The 19,589-nt window shown below is 39.0% G+C and overlaps 1 protein-coding gene across 1 annotated transcript in view; it reads left to right on the plus strand.

Moving 5' to 3' along the window:
* Positions 1-19,589, plus strand: part of BRCC3 (BRCA1/BRCA2-containing complex subunit 3) — a 73,716-nt gene that overhangs the window by 25,149 nt on the left and 28,978 nt on the right. Inside the window, exon 8 of the mRNA XM_070291937.1 lies at positions 18,008-18,082. Within this exon, the coding sequence (XP_070148038.1) occupies positions 18,008-18,082 (75 nt within the window). The remainder of the gene's footprint in view (positions 1-18,007; positions 18,083-19,589) is intronic.

The following is a 19,589-nucleotide window of genomic DNA, read 5'->3' on the forward strand; positions in this document are numbered from 1 at the left end:
AACAGGTATGGGCTTTCATTTGGGGGTGATGAAACTATTATAGAATTAGGTAACGGTAATGGTTGCACAATATTGTGAATGTACAAGTACTTGAATCACAGACTTTAAAATGGTTATAGTGGTGAATTTTATGTTCTCTGAATTTTACCTCCAAAAAACAGAGCTGGAGAGACCTGTAGATTAAAAGGTCTATCAATCATAATGGTCCTAGAAGTAGAGTTAGGTGCTGAAAATCCCCCTCTGCCCACTTCTATTTAACTTTGTGCCTGAAGTCTCAGTGTAATAAAGCAAGAAATTAAAAGCATATGGATTGGAAAAAATAAATTGATCCCCATTTGCATAAGACATGGTTGTCTGCATAGAAAATCCCAAGGAATTTATAAAGAAATTCTTAGAACTAATAAGTGATTTAAGTGATGTCAACAGGATGCAGCGTCAACACACAAAGGGAATATTTCTATATGCTAGCAATAGAAAATTGGAAACAAATTTTTAGCACAGTAATACAAAAAATGAAACAGGTGTAATATGTATCAACATCTATCAAATCTACATGCTGAAGACCACAGAATATTGATGAAAGATATCAAAGAATAACCTAGTTAAATGGAAAGACATACCATGTTTATGGACTGGAAGACTCAGCAGATTAGTAGTCAAGATTTCAGTTCTCAAAATAATCTATAGATTTAGAGCAATAGTCAAAAGTTCAGCAAGAGTATTTGTAGATACAAAGTGATTCTAGTGTTTATATGGAAAGGCAAAGGAAGTTGAAAACCTTCATTTTGAAAAAGAATAAAGTTGGTGGAATCACACTACCCAGCTTTAGGATTTATTATGAAATGATAATAAGACAGTGTGGTATCGGTTAACAGATAAACACCTAGATTAGTGGAACAGAATTGTGTTAAGAAATAGACCCCTACAAAGATTTTTGACAAAACTGAAGAGCTATTTAGTAGAGAAAGGAGGACAGTTCGACTACCATATACAAAATAAATGTCAATCTAAATCTCATACCAAACAAAAATTTAAAGGAATCATAGGTCCAAACTGAAAACAGTATGGACGTTTTAGGGGAAAAGATAGAAAATCTATAGAATATTGGGCTTGCCAACAATTTCTTATTCTTGGAACTGAAAGCATTTTCCATGAACTCATTTGCAAGAGAAAAGCAAAGTCACAGATGTAGAAAACAAACTTCTGGTTACCAGGGGGATAAAGGAGGGTGCAGATAAATTGGGAGATTGGGATTGACATATACATACTACTATATATAAAATAGATAACTAATAAGGATCTACTATACAAAAACTAAGATCATGGCATCTGGTCCCATCACTTCATGGCAAATAGATGGGCAAACAATGAAAACAGTGAGAGACTTTATTTTCTTGGGCTCCAGAATCACTGCAGATGGTGACTGCAGCCATGAAACTAAAAGATTCTGGCTCCTTGGAAGAAAAGTTATGACCAACCTAGAGAGCGTATTAAAAAGCAGAGACATCACTTTGCCAACAAATGTCTGTCTAAGTCAAAGCTATGGTTTTTCCAGTAGTCATGTATGAATGTGAGAGAGTTGGACCATAAAGAAAGGTGAGTGCTGAATAATTGATGCTTTTGAACTGTGGTGTTGGAGAAGACTCTTGAGAGTCCCTTGGACTGCAAGGAGATCCAACCCGTCCATCCTAAAGGAAATCAGTCCTGAATATACATGGAAGGACTGATGCTGAAGCTGAAACTCCAATACTTTGGCCCCTGATGCGAAGAACTGACTCGTTGGAAAAGACCCTGATGCTGGGAAAGATTGAAGGCAGGAGGAAAAGGGGATGACAGAGGATGAGATGGTTGGATGGTATCATTCAACTGGATGGACATGAGTTTGAGCAAGCTCTGGGAGTTTGTGATGGACAGGGAAGCCTGGCGTGCTGCTGTCAATGGGGTTGCAAAGAGTTGGACATGACTGAGTGACTGAACTGGAAAACTGAAATTGGATACAGCACAGGGAACTCTTCTCAATCAATACTCTGTAATGACCTATATGGGAAATGAATCTTAAAAAGAGTGGAGATATATATATATATATATATATATATATATATATATATTTAACTGATTCAGTTTGCTGTACACCTGAAACTAACACAACATTGTAAATCAACTACAATAATTTTTTTAAAAAACATTTTCCATAAAAGAAATATGTGGACACCTCAGCAAAATTAAAAACTACAGAATGAAAGAAACTAAATGAAAACAGTAGCTACAGTAGGAAAATATTTCAAATCATTTATATGATGAAAGACTTGTATCTAGAATATACAAAGAACTCTCAAAACTCAACAATAAAAAAGGAAACAACCCAATAAAAAATGGGCAGAAGATATGAGCAGGTACTTCACCAAGAAGTATGTAAGAATGGCAAGTAAGCACATAAAAAGATGAACTGAACATCATTGTTCAGGAAAAGATACTGAACTCTTTAAGTACTGGGGAAGTGAAAATTGAAACTGCAATGAGATACCCCTACATACCTGTTGAGGTCCTTTAATGGACCAGAACCTGGTGATCTGGAGTTGACGATAAGAAAGTAAAAGAGAGAAAGAAGCTGATATTCCTTGGTTTATGCAGAAAACCAATAAAGCTCTTGACACAGAGCTTGCACTGCTTCACATAGGCACCAGGCGCCCTCTCAAGGGGGTGAAGGCACAGTGCACCTTCTCAAGAGTGTCTTAGAAGCCCAGGCAAGAAAGTGAGCTCAGCAGGCTTCTGCACTCCGAAGAATTAGCCTGAGAGAGAAAGAAAGAAAGAAAGACACGGGGACCCAAGCTCTGATGGAGCAAAGGTGTTTTATTCAACATAGTGTGGGTATATATATTGTCTTACAAGGTAGCTATTTTCAGCAAAGATAAAAATCAAAAGTCCAGACTTAGTTATCATAAGGCAATCCATATCAGAGAGGGTTGTACATAATCACTTTTACCATATGGTTTATAAAAAGGAAGAGAGTCATAAATAGGTATTTATCACCATATGGAAAAACTAATGAAGGAAATGCATGCATTCTCAGCCATGGGAGCAGCTTGCCAACTCCTCTTAATTCCTGAATGTTTAGGAATTAATAAGGAACAGAGGATTCATGACAGATCCAAAACAGCACACAGGAAGCCTCCTCTTAAATGCTTCCTGACAGTTCCCCCTATTTTATTATATTTGTAAAAAAGGTCCTGACCAATTGAGTTTGTTTAGTATTAACCACCCTTATAGAAAGGCAATGATAAACAACAAATATAATTACCAAAACAATCACCAAAGTTACAGTTCCAGACCCGATGTTGTGTGTAATACTTTGAAACCATCCTCGTGGGTCTAGCCCAGATAATTGATCAGCTAGTTGTTCAGCTAAAGTTCCCACGTTAGTGGAAGAGGGCAGACGTTTAGAAAAAGTTTCAAAGATTTCCTTTTGCAGTAATTGTACATTCAGAGAGGCATTATCATGTATATTCTGTAAATGAAATGTGATTTGTTCCCAGTTGTAGGCACTATGATTAAAATGAACAGGAGTAACACAAAAATTGAGTAGCATTCCAATCACATTTTAGTATCACTTGTTTTTCCAAATTTATTAATTGATCTCTGACCCATTTGATGGCTGTTTTTAGTTCCTGTATTTCCACTTGAATATCCTCATCCACCTGGGCCTGAGTAGCCCACATATTATGAGCATCTTCAGTCCAATTTTGGATAAAATTATGTGTTTGAATCGAGGTATGTAAAGCAGCACCGGCTATGGCAGCAGTGGTGCAAATAGCTATTAACCCCAAAATGCCAAGAGTCAGCCATTCAATGAATTGTTTAGATCGTTAGAGCAGTTTAGTAAGTAATCTGGAAGCAAGGCCAGCCATAGGACTTTCTTCCCAGGGTTGTTGAAGATTCATTGGTAACCACAAATTACATTGAGATTGAAGAATCAAAAGGGAATAATTTCTTAAAGAGAGGAGTTAAGAAAAGTATATAGTTTGCAATTAATACAAGTTACAGAACGTAAAGTCTTATTAAATTATCAATTTCCTATGGCAATAGCAAAAGGAAGTGGGACACAGGCCTGTATAAAATATGATTGATTATAGCGAAAGAAATAGTTACTGTGACCATGACTGGTCCCTCTGAAATGTCTGGTCCAAGTTCCAAGTTCTTCAGTGCTCACAGCAAGTTTCCAAATGTCCCATTGTTCAGGCCCACTCTATTTATTGAGGATGGTCCTAGGACGTGGTGGGGCTAATCCACTGGCAAACCACCCAAGAAGTCCTTTGTCATGGTAATGCTCCATCGTAGTGTAGTGTCGTCATTAATTTTCTATGCCACTTGAGTAGCATAGTCACACACAGAGCAGTGAACATCTTCTGAGCAGTTAGATAACCATGTACCATGGGGTCCCCAATCAACAGTTACATGATTAGCTACAAACATTAATTTTCCTGATTTGGCTTGACATTTGTCCCAACAAACGGGAGTATATGTAAAGTTTTTATAAGTAAACCCTTTGCATAATGTTCTGTGTTCTTTCCCTAACTCTTTCCCTAAAGTCTCAGTACTATAAACATGGTTTACAGACAAAGAAAGGGCAGTAAATAATCCAAGCAACGTCTGAAAATCCTTTCTGGGAGGCAGGGCAAAAGCCCAAGTTTGTCGGCTGATGTTTATGCATAATTCTGCTGGGCCTATGCACAAAGGAAGGACTTCATAACCTAGAGAAATATTAATTAGTTTTTCTTCTTCTTCAGGGTGTGAGGGCCCTTTAATGTCAGGGAGAAGGCATATGTATAGAGTCATTAGTTGAAATGATTGGTCCTCTCTCTGTCCATTTGACCACCTGTAGTAGAGGGGGGTTGGGTATTTAAGCCCAGGAAGTATGATTAATTAGAGCTCGAGCGGGTGAGGCACAGGTCAAGAGACTGAGCATTTCCAGGAGAATGTCTTCAGGACTCCGAGGCATTCATTGTTGAGAGACCAAATTTTCAGCTCAATTAGTAAGGGTTGTTATTTGTCCCCAAGTGGAGAGATCATAAGGGTGATGCCACCAAGGGCAGTGCTTCCTGGAGATCTTTAGAGCCACCATGGCCCGTATTGGAATTTCTTCTTCCTGGGGTCCTTGTCCCGTCTCCATTTTGAAGGCCAGGGGCCTCCTTGGGTCAAATCTTCCGAAGAGGAAGCCATGTGAGTTCGTTGGATCCATCTGAGGAAATACAAGCATACCCCTTTCCCTGTAAGATTAGTTTCCCAGATTTCCGTTGTTTTGTTGACCCATTGTCTTGGTACCAAATGGGCAGAGGAAGAGAAGTGTCCTTCAATTCCTTGAAATGCTTTTCTGCTCTTGTTAAGATATCTCCCTGTGGTAAATTTAAAAAATTTAAAACAAATAAAGCTGTATTAACAATAGTTATAGGTTTAGAAAATATCTTATGTTGGAATCTAGTAAAGTCAGCTTTAGATAAGGAAGACAGTAGTGTTCCTTTGTATTCCCCATTTTTTAATTGCCATAAAATCTGAGATGACATCATAATTTGAATTTCTCCTTTATAATCTGAATCAATTACTCCAGGGTGAACAGTAATTCCTTTAGAAGTCAAACTAGATCGGCCAAGTAAAAGACTGAAGGTTTGTGGGGACAGGGGTCCAAAAAAGTCCGGTAGGCATTCTAGAGGGGACTGCTTGAGGGTAAAGGAGAAAGTCATTTACGGCTGGTATATCCACGGCAGCACTGACAGATGTTGAGGGTTTGAGGGAAAATATGGAATTTGCCCCTGGTTTTTGTTGAAGGGGACCTGGGGGGTCCCCTGCTTGGAGTTTCCCAGAATAGGTTTCCCTTCAGTGTCAAATTTAGACTTAGAATCTGACCCAGTGCATTCCTCTGTGGCAGCGAGGGCAAATTTTTGGAGGTTTTTTATTAGCTTTCTTAGGGAAGTCCCTTTTTAAATGGTTCTTATCTCCACATGTAAAGCATCCTTCATTTCCCTTTCTTAAGGCAGCAACCATTGTTTCAGCTAGCATTTGACCCTTTTGAGTTTCTGATCCTAGATTGCGGCAAGCCTTCAAATAATCAATAATAGTCCCTGTCTCATGAATCGGAGCTATAGCCTTTTGACATTCCTGATTTGCATTTTCATAAGCTAGTAATTTCTCTATTTGCCTTTTGGCTTCTTCTCCAATTACAGTATGGGAAATAGCAGTTTCTAATCTAGCTAAAAAATCAGCATACGTTTCATTCAGTCAGTCAGTTCAGTCACTCACTCGTGTGCAAGTCTTTGCGACCCCATGAATCACAGCACGCCAGGCCTCCCTGTCCATCACCAACTCCCAGAGTTTACTCAAAACTCATGTCCATCGAGTCAGTGATGCCATCCAGCCATCCCATCCTCTGTCATCCCCTTCTCCTCCTGCCCCCAATCCCTCCCAGCATCAGGGTCTTTTCTAATGAGTCAACTCTTCGCATGAGGTGGCCAAAGTACTGGAGCTTTAGCATCAGTCCTTCCAGTCAACACCCAGGACTGATCTCCTTCAGAATGGACTGTTGGATCTCCTTGCAGTCCAAGGGACTCTCAAGAGTCTTCTCTAACACCACAGTTCAAAAGCATCAATTCTTTGGCGCTCAGCTTTCTTCACAGTCCAACTCTCACATCCATGCATGACCACTGGAAAAACCATAGCCTTGACTAGATGGACCTTTGTTGGCAAAGTAATGTCTCTGCTTTTGAATATGCTATCTAGGTTGGTCATAAGTTTCCTTAGGCCCCTGCAATATTTTAGCGTAGCTACCTGTAGGTTCCTCTTGAGGAGTAATTTGATCCCAAGCTTCAAGGGCCACTGTTTTTAATTTAGTTCATGTAACAAAGGGGGGTGCTGTATTTGAGCTTCTATAACATCAAATTGTCCTGTACCAGTTAGCATTTCAAAAGTAATTTGAGTTTGGGGAGCACCAGCTCGAGCATTTCTGTTAGCATGATCTCTGGCTATATCATGATACCACGTTATCCACTGAAGATATTCTCCTGGTTTAAGGAAAGCTTTTATTAAAGTTCGCCAATCATGGGGAATAAAATCTCCAGTAGAGGATGTTATAGAATTTAGAAGTGCTTTAGTAAAAGGTGAATGTGGGCCATACATAGTTATAGCTTTTTTAATTTGTTGCATGTGAAAAAGGTTAATACCCTCATAATGAAGTATTATGTGCCTTTGAGCGTCAGGATTTCTAAAACCTGGAAAGGCAGAGAAACCATCGGTTTCAGAGACTTGTGATTGCAAAGCTAGCAATTCAGAGAGCCTCTGTCGTGAAGGAGAGTGAGTAGGTAGCAGATTCTTACAATTAAGAGTATGTGGTAAAAATTTATTGTTGTTATTCAGAAAGGTGTTGTCGGTTTTAATGTCAAAAGGTGTCTTAGGGGAGTCGTTGCCAGAATCATTAGGTTCTAGCAAGGGAGAGACTTTGGGATTTGTGCCTGCTAGCAGGGGAGGAGTGCTTGGAGTAACCGGGGCAGGGCTTGTAGGAAAATTCTGAAATATTTTATGTTGTTCTAATTGGGCCTTTTGTAAGGTTTCGTCATCTAATTCATATTCATGTAATAAGTGTTCTGCCTGTTGCCGAATATTAGGAGGGCTAGGATTACCTTGAAATAGAAAAATCACAGCTTTAATGAGGGCCCATAGGGGCCAAAAATCTATCGGGATATTTTTTCCCTGTCTGGCAGCACGTTCAACTTTCTCTTTGACCTGGTGCCAAATTTCTAAATCAAAACTACCTTCATCAGGGAACCAAGGGTTACATTCAACCACCGTCTGAAGGCAAGCCTCTGTTCGCTGGCGTGAAACTGAAAGTCCCTGAACTTTAAATAAGTGATGAAGTAAAGTAGCAGAGTGATGGGGCTTTCCAGCCATTTAACCCATGTCTTAGTACTTACTGACCTGAATAGGTCTTCGAGTCACTCTGCCCGAATCTGCCACGTGTACCAGGCTCCTGTTCTGGGCGCCACTTGGTGAGGTCCTTTAATGGACCAGAACCTAGTGTTCTGGAGTCAATGATAATAAAGTAAAAGAGAGAAAGAGGCTGTTATTCTTTGGTTTATGCAGAAAACCAATAAAGCTCTTGACACAGAGCTTGCACTGCTTCACATAGGCACCAGGCGCCCTCTCGAGGGGGTGAAGGCACAGTGCACCTTCTCGAGATGGTCTTAGAAGCCCAGGCAAGAAAGTGAGCTCAGTGGACTTCTGCACTCCAAAGAGTTAGCCTGAGAAAGAGAGAGAAAGACAGACGCGGGGACCCAAGCTCTGATGGAGCAAAGGTGTTTTATTCAACATAGTGTGGGTATATATACTGTCTTACAAGGTAGCTATTTTCAGCAAAGATAAAAATCAGAAGTCCAGACTTACAAGTTATCATAAGGCCATCCATGTAAAAGAGAGAGGGTTGTAAATAATCACTTTTACCATATGGTTCATAAAAAGGAAGAGGGTCATAAATAGTTACTTATCACCGTATGGAAAAGCTAACGAAGTAAATGCATGCATTCTCAGCCGTGGGAGCGGCTTGCCAACTCCTCAATTAATAAAGAGCAGAGGATTCATGACAGATCGAAAACAGCACACAGGAAGCCTCCTGTTAAATGCTTCCTGACACATACCCATTAGAGTCACTAAAATAAAACTAACAGTGCCAAATGCTGGCAGTGATGCAGACTGGAATTCTCATGATGCTGGTAGAAGTGCACTATGGTATTGTCACTTTAGAAAACTCTTTGACAGTTTTGTATAAAGTTTAATGTACACTTAATGTGTGACCCAGGAGTCTTACTCCATAGAGAACTGAACACAATTTCACACAAACCCTGTTTGCACATGTGTATGTATGTATGTGTATATATTTAATTTATTCATAATTGCCACAAAGTGGAAGCAACCGAAATTCCTTCAATAGGTGAATTGATTATGAAAGTCTAAGACTTCTGTTGAAGAACTAATCAGCAGTAAAAAGGAATGAACTTAAAAGAAATTTACATTTAATTGCCTGCCCGGGGTCTTAGTTGTAGAATGCAGGATCTTTAGTTAACACATGTGAGATTTAGTTCCCTGACCAGGGATTGAATCCAGGCCCCCTGCATTGTGAGCTCGGAGTCTCAGCCACTGGACCACCAGGAAAGAGTCCCAGGAATGAACTTTTGGTAACAAGCAACAACTAGGAAGAATTTCAGAGTCTGAGTAAAAGAAGTGAGTCTCCAAAGGCTACCTACATTGTGATTGTACTCATATGATAGTCTCATATCAAAATTAAGAAATAGAAAACTTATTCAGTCTAATTATCAAAGTAGAGACTGAAAATTGTGATTAAGGATCTATGATTTTAAAAGACAGCCAGTTTACATGGCTTTACAGCTCAATTCTAACCTTTGAAAGATGGATGGGTCTAATTCAATTTCTGCATTATCACAGACGATATGAAAAGCTTAAAAGTTCCTCCATTTTTAAAACAGCTAGAATAATTTTAACACCAAAACCTGGTTCGAGATAACATAGAAGAAAACTATTGACCCATCTCATATATAGATGTCAAACTTTAGGGAAAAAAATCAATAAATATAACTGTATTAGGGAACAATCCACAATGACCAAGTTCAGTTTAATCCACATATATAAAGTCCATTCAGCTTCAGGAAATTTCAAGGTAATTCAAGATGTTATATAATTCTTTACATCAACAAACTAAAGGAGAAAAAGCACATGGTTAGATCAATAGATACTGTGGAGACATCTGCTAAAAGTCATCCAACCAGTCCATTCTAAAGGAGATCAGCCCTGGGATTTCTTTGGAAGGAATGATGCTAAAGCTGAAACTCCATATAATATGTACTCTTTTGAGTCTAGTTTCTATCAATCAGTATTATGTTTGTTAGGTTCATCCATGTGGTTACATGAAGCAACGATTTAGTAATTCTCATTGCTGTATAGTGTTCCACTGTGTGAATATACCATACTTTGTTTATTCATTCTTTTATTGAGAGATAATTTCAGGTTTTAAAAGGCTTTTACAAAAAAATAAAAAATAAAAGGCTTTTACAAATTATGCTGTTATGAGTATTCTTGTGAACAGATGTACATTTACTGTATATTTCTGTTGGGTACATATCTAGGATTGGAATGCATATGTATATATGTATATATTCAGCTTTAGTAGATAATGCAGCAGTTTTCCCAAAGTGTCTTTATTGCTTTTAACTCCTAACACCAGTGTTGGAGAGTTGCTTCCTGCACATTCCTGCTAATACTCAGTAACATCTGTCTTGTTCGTTTTTGCCATTCTGGTAGAGTATTGCACTGTGGCTTTATTTTGCATTTTGTTGGTCACTTGTAAAGTTGAAAACTTTCTTTTTTTTAGTTCTAGCATTTTATTATTATATGAACAGCATCTGTCTTACACACATATGTGGGCTTCCCTGGTGGCTCAGCTGGTAAAGAATCTGCCTGCAATGCGGGAGACTTGGGTTCGATCCCTGGGTTAGGAAGATCCCCTGGAGAAGGGAATGGCTACCGACTCCAGTATTCCAGCCTGGAGGATTCCATGGAATATAGTCTACGGGGTCACAAAGGGTCGAATGTGACTGAGTGACTTTCACTATACACATATATAGTCCTTGAATTAAACTCTGTGTTCACATCCCCCAGATAGATTAAGCCCTATGTTCCTAACCCCAAAATTAAAGTCAAATAATTAGGATGTTTTTGTTCAGGTCCATAACATGTGATAACAATTTATTAGGTTGTGTTAGTTAAAATTACATTTGGTTGAGAACCAAGTAAATTTTTTAAAAAAATAATGCCTTTAGCAAAGTTAAAGTTTAAATCTCCATCATGGGAAAAAAAAGTAAACAAGTTGACTGTTTTACCTAGGTAAATGTGTACTCAGTCACTCAGTCGTATCTGACTCTTTGCGACCCCATGGACTACACAGCGTGCAAGGCTCCTCTGTCCATAGGCTTTCCCAGGCAAGAATACTGGAGTGGGTTGCCATTTCCTTCTCCAGGGGATCTTCCCGACCCAGGGATCGAACCCATGTCTCCTGTGTCTCCTGCACTGGCAGGCAGATTCTTTATCACTGAGCCACCTGGGAAGCCTGAAATATGAATTAACTATCAGCGCAGTCAAGGAATAGACATATCCAACACTTCTGAAGTTTCCTTCTGTTGTTTTTGTTTTGTTTCATTTAATTTTGTTTTCATGGTAAGAAGACAGCATGAGAGCTACCTTCAACAAAATTTGAAATTCACAATACTGTATGTCCACTGAATAACTACGCCTCTTTCCCCTACCCACATCCACTGGCAACCAGTATTGTATGCTCTGCTTAGACTATCTTAGATTCCTTATATAAGTGGAATCATGAAGTATCTGGCTTTCTGTGATGGCCTGTTCAATTGGGTACAATGTCCTCCATATTCATCCACGTTGTTGCAAATTGTAGGATTTCCTTGTTTTTTTAATATTGAATGATATTCCTACACACACACACATATATATATATATTACACTTTATAATATGTATGCATATGACAGTTTTATCATTCATCTAGATAAAACTTGGGTTGTCTCCATACCTTGTTTATTGTGAGTAGTGCTGCAGTGATCATGAGAGTCCAGATATCTCTGAGATCCTGGTTTTATTTCTTTTGTATATATGCCCAAGAGTGTAATTGCTGGATCATATGGTAGCTCTTTCCTTTTCTCCTTTGCTTTTCGCTTCTCTTCTTTTCACAGCTATTTGTAAGGCCTCCCCAGACAGCCATTTTGCTTTTTTGCATTTCTTTTCCATGGGGATGGTCTTGGTCCCTGTCTCCTGTACAGTGTCACGAACCTCATTCCCTAGTTCATCAGGCAGTCTATCTATCAGATCTAGGCCCTTAAATTTATTTCTCACTTCTACTGTATAATCATAAGGGATTTGATTTAGGTCATACCTGAATGGTCTAGCGGTTTTCCCTACTTTCTTCAATTTATGTCTGAATTTGAAATAGATGGGGAAACAGTGGAAACAGTGTCAGACTTTATTTTTTTGGGCTCCAAAATCACTGCAGATGGTGATTGCAGCCATGAAATTAAAAGACGCTTACTCCTTGCAAGAAAAGTTATGAACAACCTAGATAGCATATTCAAAAGCAGAGACATTACTTTGCCGACTAAGGTCCATCTAGTCAAGGCTATGGTTTTTCCAATAGTCAGGTATGGATGTGAGAGTTGGACTGTGAAGAAGGCTGAGTGCTGAAGAATTGATGCTTTTGAAGTGTGGTGTTGGAGAACACTCTTGAGAGTCCCTTGGACTGCAAGGAGATCCAACCAGTCCATTCTAAAGGAGATTAGCCCTGGGATTTCTTTGGAAGGAATGATGCTAAAGCTGAAACTCCAATACTTTGGCCACCTCATGCGAAGAGTTGACTCATTGGAAAAGACTTTGATGCTGGGAGGGATTGGGGGCAGGAGGAGAAGGGGACGACAGAGGATGAGATGGCTGCATGGCATCACTGACTCGATGGCTGCATGGCATCACTGACTCGATGGACTTGAATCTGAGTGAACTCCGGGAGTTGGTGATGGACAGGGAGGCTTGGCGTGCTGCGATTCATGGGGTCGCAAAGAGTTGGACATGACTGAGCGACTGAACTGAACTGATGGTATCTCTGTTTTTAGTTTTTTGAGAAACCGCCATACTGTTTTTCCCAACAGTGGCACACAAGGGTTTATTCTAATTTCTCCAACTCACTGCCAGCACTTACCTTTTTTAATATTAGTCATCCTAACAGATGTGAGGCAATATCTTGTAGTTTTCATTTGCATTCCCTGATGAACAGATAAATTGATTACCTTATATACTTTTGTATGTCTGGAGATTTCTGTCCAAGTCCTTTTTCAATTTTTAATTGGATGTGTGTGTATGCTCAGATGCCTACTCATGTCTCTTGGCGACCCCATGCACTATGGCCCTCCAGGCTACTCTGTCGATGGGGTTTCCCAGGCAAGAATACTGGAGTGGGTTGCCATTTCCTTCTCCAGGGGATTTTCCCGACCCAGGGATCCAACCCACAGCTCCTCCATCGGCAGGTGGAATCTTTACCACTGAGTCACTTGGGAAGTTAATTGGATGACTTTTATTTTTGCTTTAAAGTTGTAGGAGTTCATTTTTTATTAGTTTTTATTAGAGTATAGTTGACTTACAATATTGTGTTAGTTTCTGCTGTATAGCAAAGTGAATCAGTTATACATATACATATATCCACTCCTTTTTAGATTCTTTTCCCATACTATATGGCTTATTACAGAGTATTCAGTAGAGTTCCCTGTGGTATGCAGTAGGTGCTTATTGATTATGTATTTTACACATAATAGTGTGTATATGTTAATTCCAATCTCCCAACTTATTCCCCCCACCCCCGGCACCACCCACTTTCCCCCTGGTAATCGTTAAGTTTGTTTTCTACATCTGTGACTCTGTTTCTGTTTAGAAATTCCTTATATATTTTGGTTATTAACTCTTTAGGAGATATATGGCTTGCAATTTTTTTAAAAATTTTTATTGCAGGATATTTGCTTTACATGTTGGGATGGTTTCACTTGCAAGTATTTGATGCCAGTTCTTAATTTTAAATACATATTATTTCCCCCCACTTTGGAGCTCTTTGTATGCTGTTTAAGAAAATTTCTCCTACCTAAAGTTCATTCGGATGTTGTACTTTTTACCTCGAAGTTTTATTTTTTCACCTTTCACATTTAGATCTATAACATCTGGATTTGATTTTTGTCTATGGTCTGAAGCTGGGGGCAAGATCAACTTTTTTCACATCACGTTCAGTCAGAATTGTTTATTGAAAAGACCATTTCTTTGTCATCAGTCATGCATTCATTTATGTGTTCATGTTACTGAATTCTTGGTTCTATTTGTCTCTCCTTGTGCCAGTACTACACTGTCTTGATTACTGTAGCTTTACAACATGTCTTGCATTTGATAATATATGAATCTTCCAACTGTGTACTTTTAAATGTTGCCTCAGCTATTCTTAGTCCTTTGCATTTCTACATAAATTGCAGAATTTAGCTTCTCAATATCCCCAGGAAAAAGACCTGCTGGGATGCTGATTAAAATTGCCTAAATATATATAGCTCAATTCAGGGAAACCTGACATTTTTGAAGTGAGGTCTTCCACTCCATGAGCATGTTATACCCTCCTTTTGTGAGGGTATTCAGTTCCTCTCAGTAATATAATTTTCAGTATAGAGGCCTTGCTTGGATGTATTATTGCACATCCTTTGTTGGGTGTATTCCTAGCTATTTGATGTTTGTTTTAAAACTACTGTAAAGCTATCATAAATTGCATCATTTTAAAAAGCTTATTTTCTACTTTTTGGCTAGTATATATGAATTCAGTGGATTTTTGTAAGTTGGTCTTGTGCCTAGTGACCAACTTAAATTTACTTATTAATTCTAATTGTGTGTGTGTGTGTACAGATCAGTCATGTCCAACTCTTTGCAACCCCATGGGCTGTAGCCCACTAGGCTTCCTCTGTCTATAGGATTTTCCAGGCAAGAATACTGAAGTGGTTTGCCATTTCCTTCTCCATGGGATTTTCCCAACCCAGGGATCGAACCCAAGTCTCCTGCATCTTCTGCATTGGCAGGCAGCTTCTTTACCACTGGCACCACCTGGGAAGCCTTTTGTATACTTTTCTACACACATAATCAGATCAATTGTGAATAATCACATTTTCTTTCTTCCTTATCTATATGCCTTTTCTTTCTTTTTTATTGCCTTACTAAATTTGCTAGAGCTTTCAGGGATAGTATTAGGCAGCCTTGTTTATTCTCACATTCAGGGAAATGGGTTTTAATAATTTACCAGTAAGTGTGATGCTTGCTGTAGATTTTCAGCAGATACTCATTATCTGTTTAAGAGAATTCTTCTCTTAGCTATACCATGAAAGTTAAAGTCACTCAGTTGTGTCTAACTCTTTGTGACCCCTTGAACTGTATAGTCTATGGAATTCTTCAGGCCAGAATACTGGAGTGGGTAGCTGTTCCCTTCTCCAGCAGATCTTCCCAACCCAGGGATTGAACCCAGGTCTCCTGCATTGCAGGTGGATTCTTTACCAGCTTGAGCCACAAGGGAATCCCCCACTGTACCTTAGCTATATATATATTTTTTATCATTGTAATAGTTGTGTGTGCTGGCAAAGGCTACATCAGACTGGAATTTCTCTTTATTAATCACCTCATCCCATCTGAGGGTGTAGATTTTTCCCTTACTATTTAAATTATATTTATTTATTTTTGGCTGCACTGGGGATTAGGCTTTCTCTCATTGCGGCAAGCAGGGGCTACTCTTTGAATGCAGTGTGAGTGGTTTCTCTCATTGCAGAGCAGGGGTTCTAGGCTCTCAGGCTTCAGTATTTGCAAGACATGGGCTCAGCAATTGTAGCTCATAGACTCTAGAGCACAAGGCTCCATAGTTATGGCACACAGGCTTATTTGCTCCACGGCACATGGCATCTTGAGGAGGGTGGACTGTCAATCTCAGGGTCTTCCCTGTAGCTCAAATGGTAAATAATCTGCCTTTGATGCAGGAGACCCAGATTCAATCCCTGGGTCGGGAAGATCCCCTGGAGGAGAGAATGGCCACCCACTCCAGTATTCTGGCCTGGAGAATCCCATGGACAGAGGAGCCTGGCAGGCTATAGTCTGTGGGCTTGCAAAGAGTTGGACATGACCAAGTGACTAACCCTATGTGGGATCTTCCCAAATCAAGGATCGAACCTGTGTGTCCTACATTGGCAGGTGGATTCTTTAGCACTGAGCCACCAGCGAAGCCCTTCCTCACTATTTAAATCTCTTTGTTTTTTTCCCCTGGGGTTTCTCTGAGTCAATTATGGTAATTTATATTTCCTAGAAAATTGTCCATTCCATCTAACTTTTCCATTTTCTTGGCTTGAGGAAATATACATATTTTAAAAATATTTTTATTTAAAAATATTTATATTTATTTTATTAAATAAACATTTAGTAAAAAAATGTTTATTTTTCAAACGTTTCATTTTCTTTGTAGCATTTCTCACTGTGCTTTGCTGTGGCTTCAGTCATGTCTGACTCTGTGTGACCCCATGGACTGTAGCCTGCCAGGCGCCTCTGTCCATGGGACTCTGCAGGCAAGAATACTGGAGTAGGTTGCCATGCTGGCATTAGGTTCTCCTGATCAACTCAATTTCTTTCTTTTTTAAAAAATATTCTGTTTTTCTCTTTAGCAGTTTCTTCATTTTATTATCTGGATGTTTTATTATTGCTGTGTTGTTCTTCTTATTTTTATCTTATTCTAAATTCTTGAGGTGAAATCTAAGTTTATTTTCTGTCTCCCTTGTTTTCTGGTTTTATTACCTCTTCAACTTGAGAGTTATTTAGAAATACATTTAAAAATTTCCAGGTGTGTGGATCTGCACTGGAGTTTGAGGGGATATTTTTTCTTCTTATGTTAAGTTTTAACAGTATGTGATGGTAGCTGTCCCCTGTGTGATATCAGCATTATGGAAGTTTTTTGGTTATTTCCTTTGTTACCTAGAACAGGGATCCACAAAATATAGCTTGTAGGCCACATGGGCCTGGTGCCTATTTTGGAAATCAAGTTTTCTTGGAATACAAACATGCCCATTTGTTTACACGCTACCTATGTTGCGTGCTGTGGCCCACGGGGTCGCGAAGAGTCAGACACGACTGAGTGACTGAACTGATGACTAATTTCCAGTTAACAACTGGAAAGCTGAATGGTTGTAACAGAGACCTTGGGGTCCACACAGCTTAAAAAATTTACTATTTGGCCTGTCCATGAAAAGGTTGTTGCCTGACTTAAAACATGGTCAACTTTTGTAACTTTTTCATATGAATTGAAAGATATGTGTATTGTCTTGAGTCTAAGTCCCTTATAGCCTTGTATGACTGTGTATGTGTGGGTTTATTCCTATACTTGGGATTCCCTGGTAGGTCAGACAATAAAGCATCTGCCCACAATACAGGAGACCCAGATTCGATCCCTGTGTCAGGAAGATCCCCTGGAGAAGGAAATGGCAACCCACTTCAGTACCTTTGCCTAGAAAATTCCATGGATGGAGGAGCCTGGTGGGCTACAGTCCATGGGGTCGCAGAGTTGGACACGACTGAGCAACTTCACTTTATTCCTGTACTTTATTTTGTTCCATTGGTCTATTGTCTGTTTCTTATGCCAGTACCATAGTCTTCTGATTACTGTTACGATTATACAGATCCTCATTTCCTTCCTCATTGAGAGAGATGTATATAAACCTCCCATTGTAACTAAATTTGCTTACTTCCTATAGTTTAATTATGGTTAGCTTTATGTGGGCTTCCCTCATGGCTCAGCTGGTAAAGAATCTGCCTGCAATGCAGGAGACCTGGGTTCGATCCCTGGGTGGGGAAGATCACTTGGAGAAGGGAACAGCTACTCACTCCATTATTCTGGCCTGAAGAATCCCATGGACAGAGGAGCCTGGTGGGCTATAGTTCATGGGGTCGCAAAGAGTCAGACACGACTGAGCAACTAACATACTGACTTTGTGTATTCTGAAGCTGTATTGTTAGTGCATAAAGAATGGATAAAGGTTCATAACTTTTTATATTTTTTCTTCCTAAACTATGAAGTGTTTTTCTTTGTCCCATCTATTTATATATATATTTAAGTATACCTTAAATGCTTTCTTTGTAAAGAATATTATTATTTGATTCCTGTAGCTGTTACACAGTAATAGTTGAACCTCTTAGGATGCAACTATATATATTAGGAAAAATAATAAAATTAAAGGAGAAAGATTCTTACTTGGGTAGAAGATGTCTGGAGATAGGTGTTCCAGGACTCTACAATATTATCAGACTCCTACCTTCTGCTTCACCATTTTGGTGTATGGTTTCCATCCTAAGGTCCCCTCGTGGTCCCCGAGACTTCTGGAGCTCCAGCCAGCACATCTCCATTGAGGGACAGAAGGAAGAGGAAAGGTAGGAGGACAAAAAAGATCTGGGCCCAGGTCTGCTGGTTTCTAATAAGTAACCCTCCCAGACAGTTCCAGAAAACAATTCCATTTTCATCTCCTTGGCAGAATTTGGTCAGGTCCCCACGCCTGATCTCCCAGGGAGGCCTGTCAAGATACCTCTGTCCTGGCTGAAACTTGGCCTTCTGTTACCAAGGAGATTTTAATTGGTGCAGCCAGCAATCTCTGTCACTCCTTGTTTTCATGTTGCAGTTCTTGTCAGTGTCCTTTCCTGTTATTACTTTTTTTCTTTTTCCATCTCTTTATTCTCAGCCTTCCTCAGTTATTTTGCTTTGGGTATGTCTCTTGTAAATAGAATGTAGCAAGATCTTGAGTTATTTGCTTTTAAGCAATCAGAACATCTGTCTATTATTAGGTGAATGCAATGCATTCATTTATTATTATTGATACATGTGGCAATATGATTACCATTATTCTTTCTGCATTCTTTTTGTCATACATCCTGCTTAATTGTTTTTACCTGTCCTTCTCTTTGTTACTCTGATGGAGTTTTCCGTTACCTGTTTTTTTTTTTTTTCAGTTTTAGAAATTGTCCTTACTGTTTTCATTCGTTTAGTCATTACTCTTCATGTTTTACAACATTGTTTTGAAATAATTGCATATTTACAGAAAGTTGCAAGACTAGTACAAAGGATTCCTGTGTACCTTTTACCCAGCTCCCTCAAATGTCAGAATTTTATCATATTTCCATTATCTTTTTTCTTTATACCGATGCATTATTTTTCCTGATCCATTTGAAAATAAGAACACAGGCGAGTTATTCTGGGAAAATGTCCTTTGTTTTGGGTTTGTTTATGTTTTATCATAATTAGATGGAGATTATGCAATTTTGGCAATAACACCACAGAAGTGATATTGTGTTCTTAGTGATTTGTTTTAGGAGGCACATGATATCAATTTGTCCCGTCATATGTGACTGGAGCTTTGCATGTGCTTAAAGTCTTTGAGGTTTTTCACTGTAAATTTTTACCACTGAAATTAGTAAGTATCTTGTGGGGAGTTTTAGCATTCATTAAATGAGTCTTACCTAATTATTTATTACTAAAATGGTTATCAAATGCAATGGTCTAATTCCATCATTCCACCTACATTTACTAGTTAGCATTCCACCGCAGGGAAGGTCTTGTTCTTCTTGCTATTTGTTTATTTATTTACATTAATAAATCCAGTTGTAGACACCTGGATTCTTATTTTACTAATAGGTTTTGACCCATTATTGTCACCAGCTATTTTGAGACACTCATTGTTTCAGAATTGGCCATTGGAAGCCCCTCCTATGTTCTCTTGACATGTTCCCACCATTCTTTGAGTACTAACTGATATTCTAACACAAGAAGATGTCGCAGCTTCATCTCCTCCTTTTCCTGCATTCAGTCCTGGATTTAGCATTTCTCCAAGGAACGCTGGTTCTTTTTAGTTTTTAAGCAGTTTTACTCAGGTATAATTTACATAAA

Source organism: Ovis canadensis, chromosome X (assembly GCF_042477335.2).
Source record: "Ovis canadensis isolate MfBH-ARS-UI-01 breed Bighorn chromosome X, ARS-UI_OviCan_v2, whole genome shotgun sequence".
Taxonomy (NCBI): domain Eukaryota; kingdom Metazoa; phylum Chordata; class Mammalia; order Artiodactyla; family Bovidae; genus Ovis; species Ovis canadensis.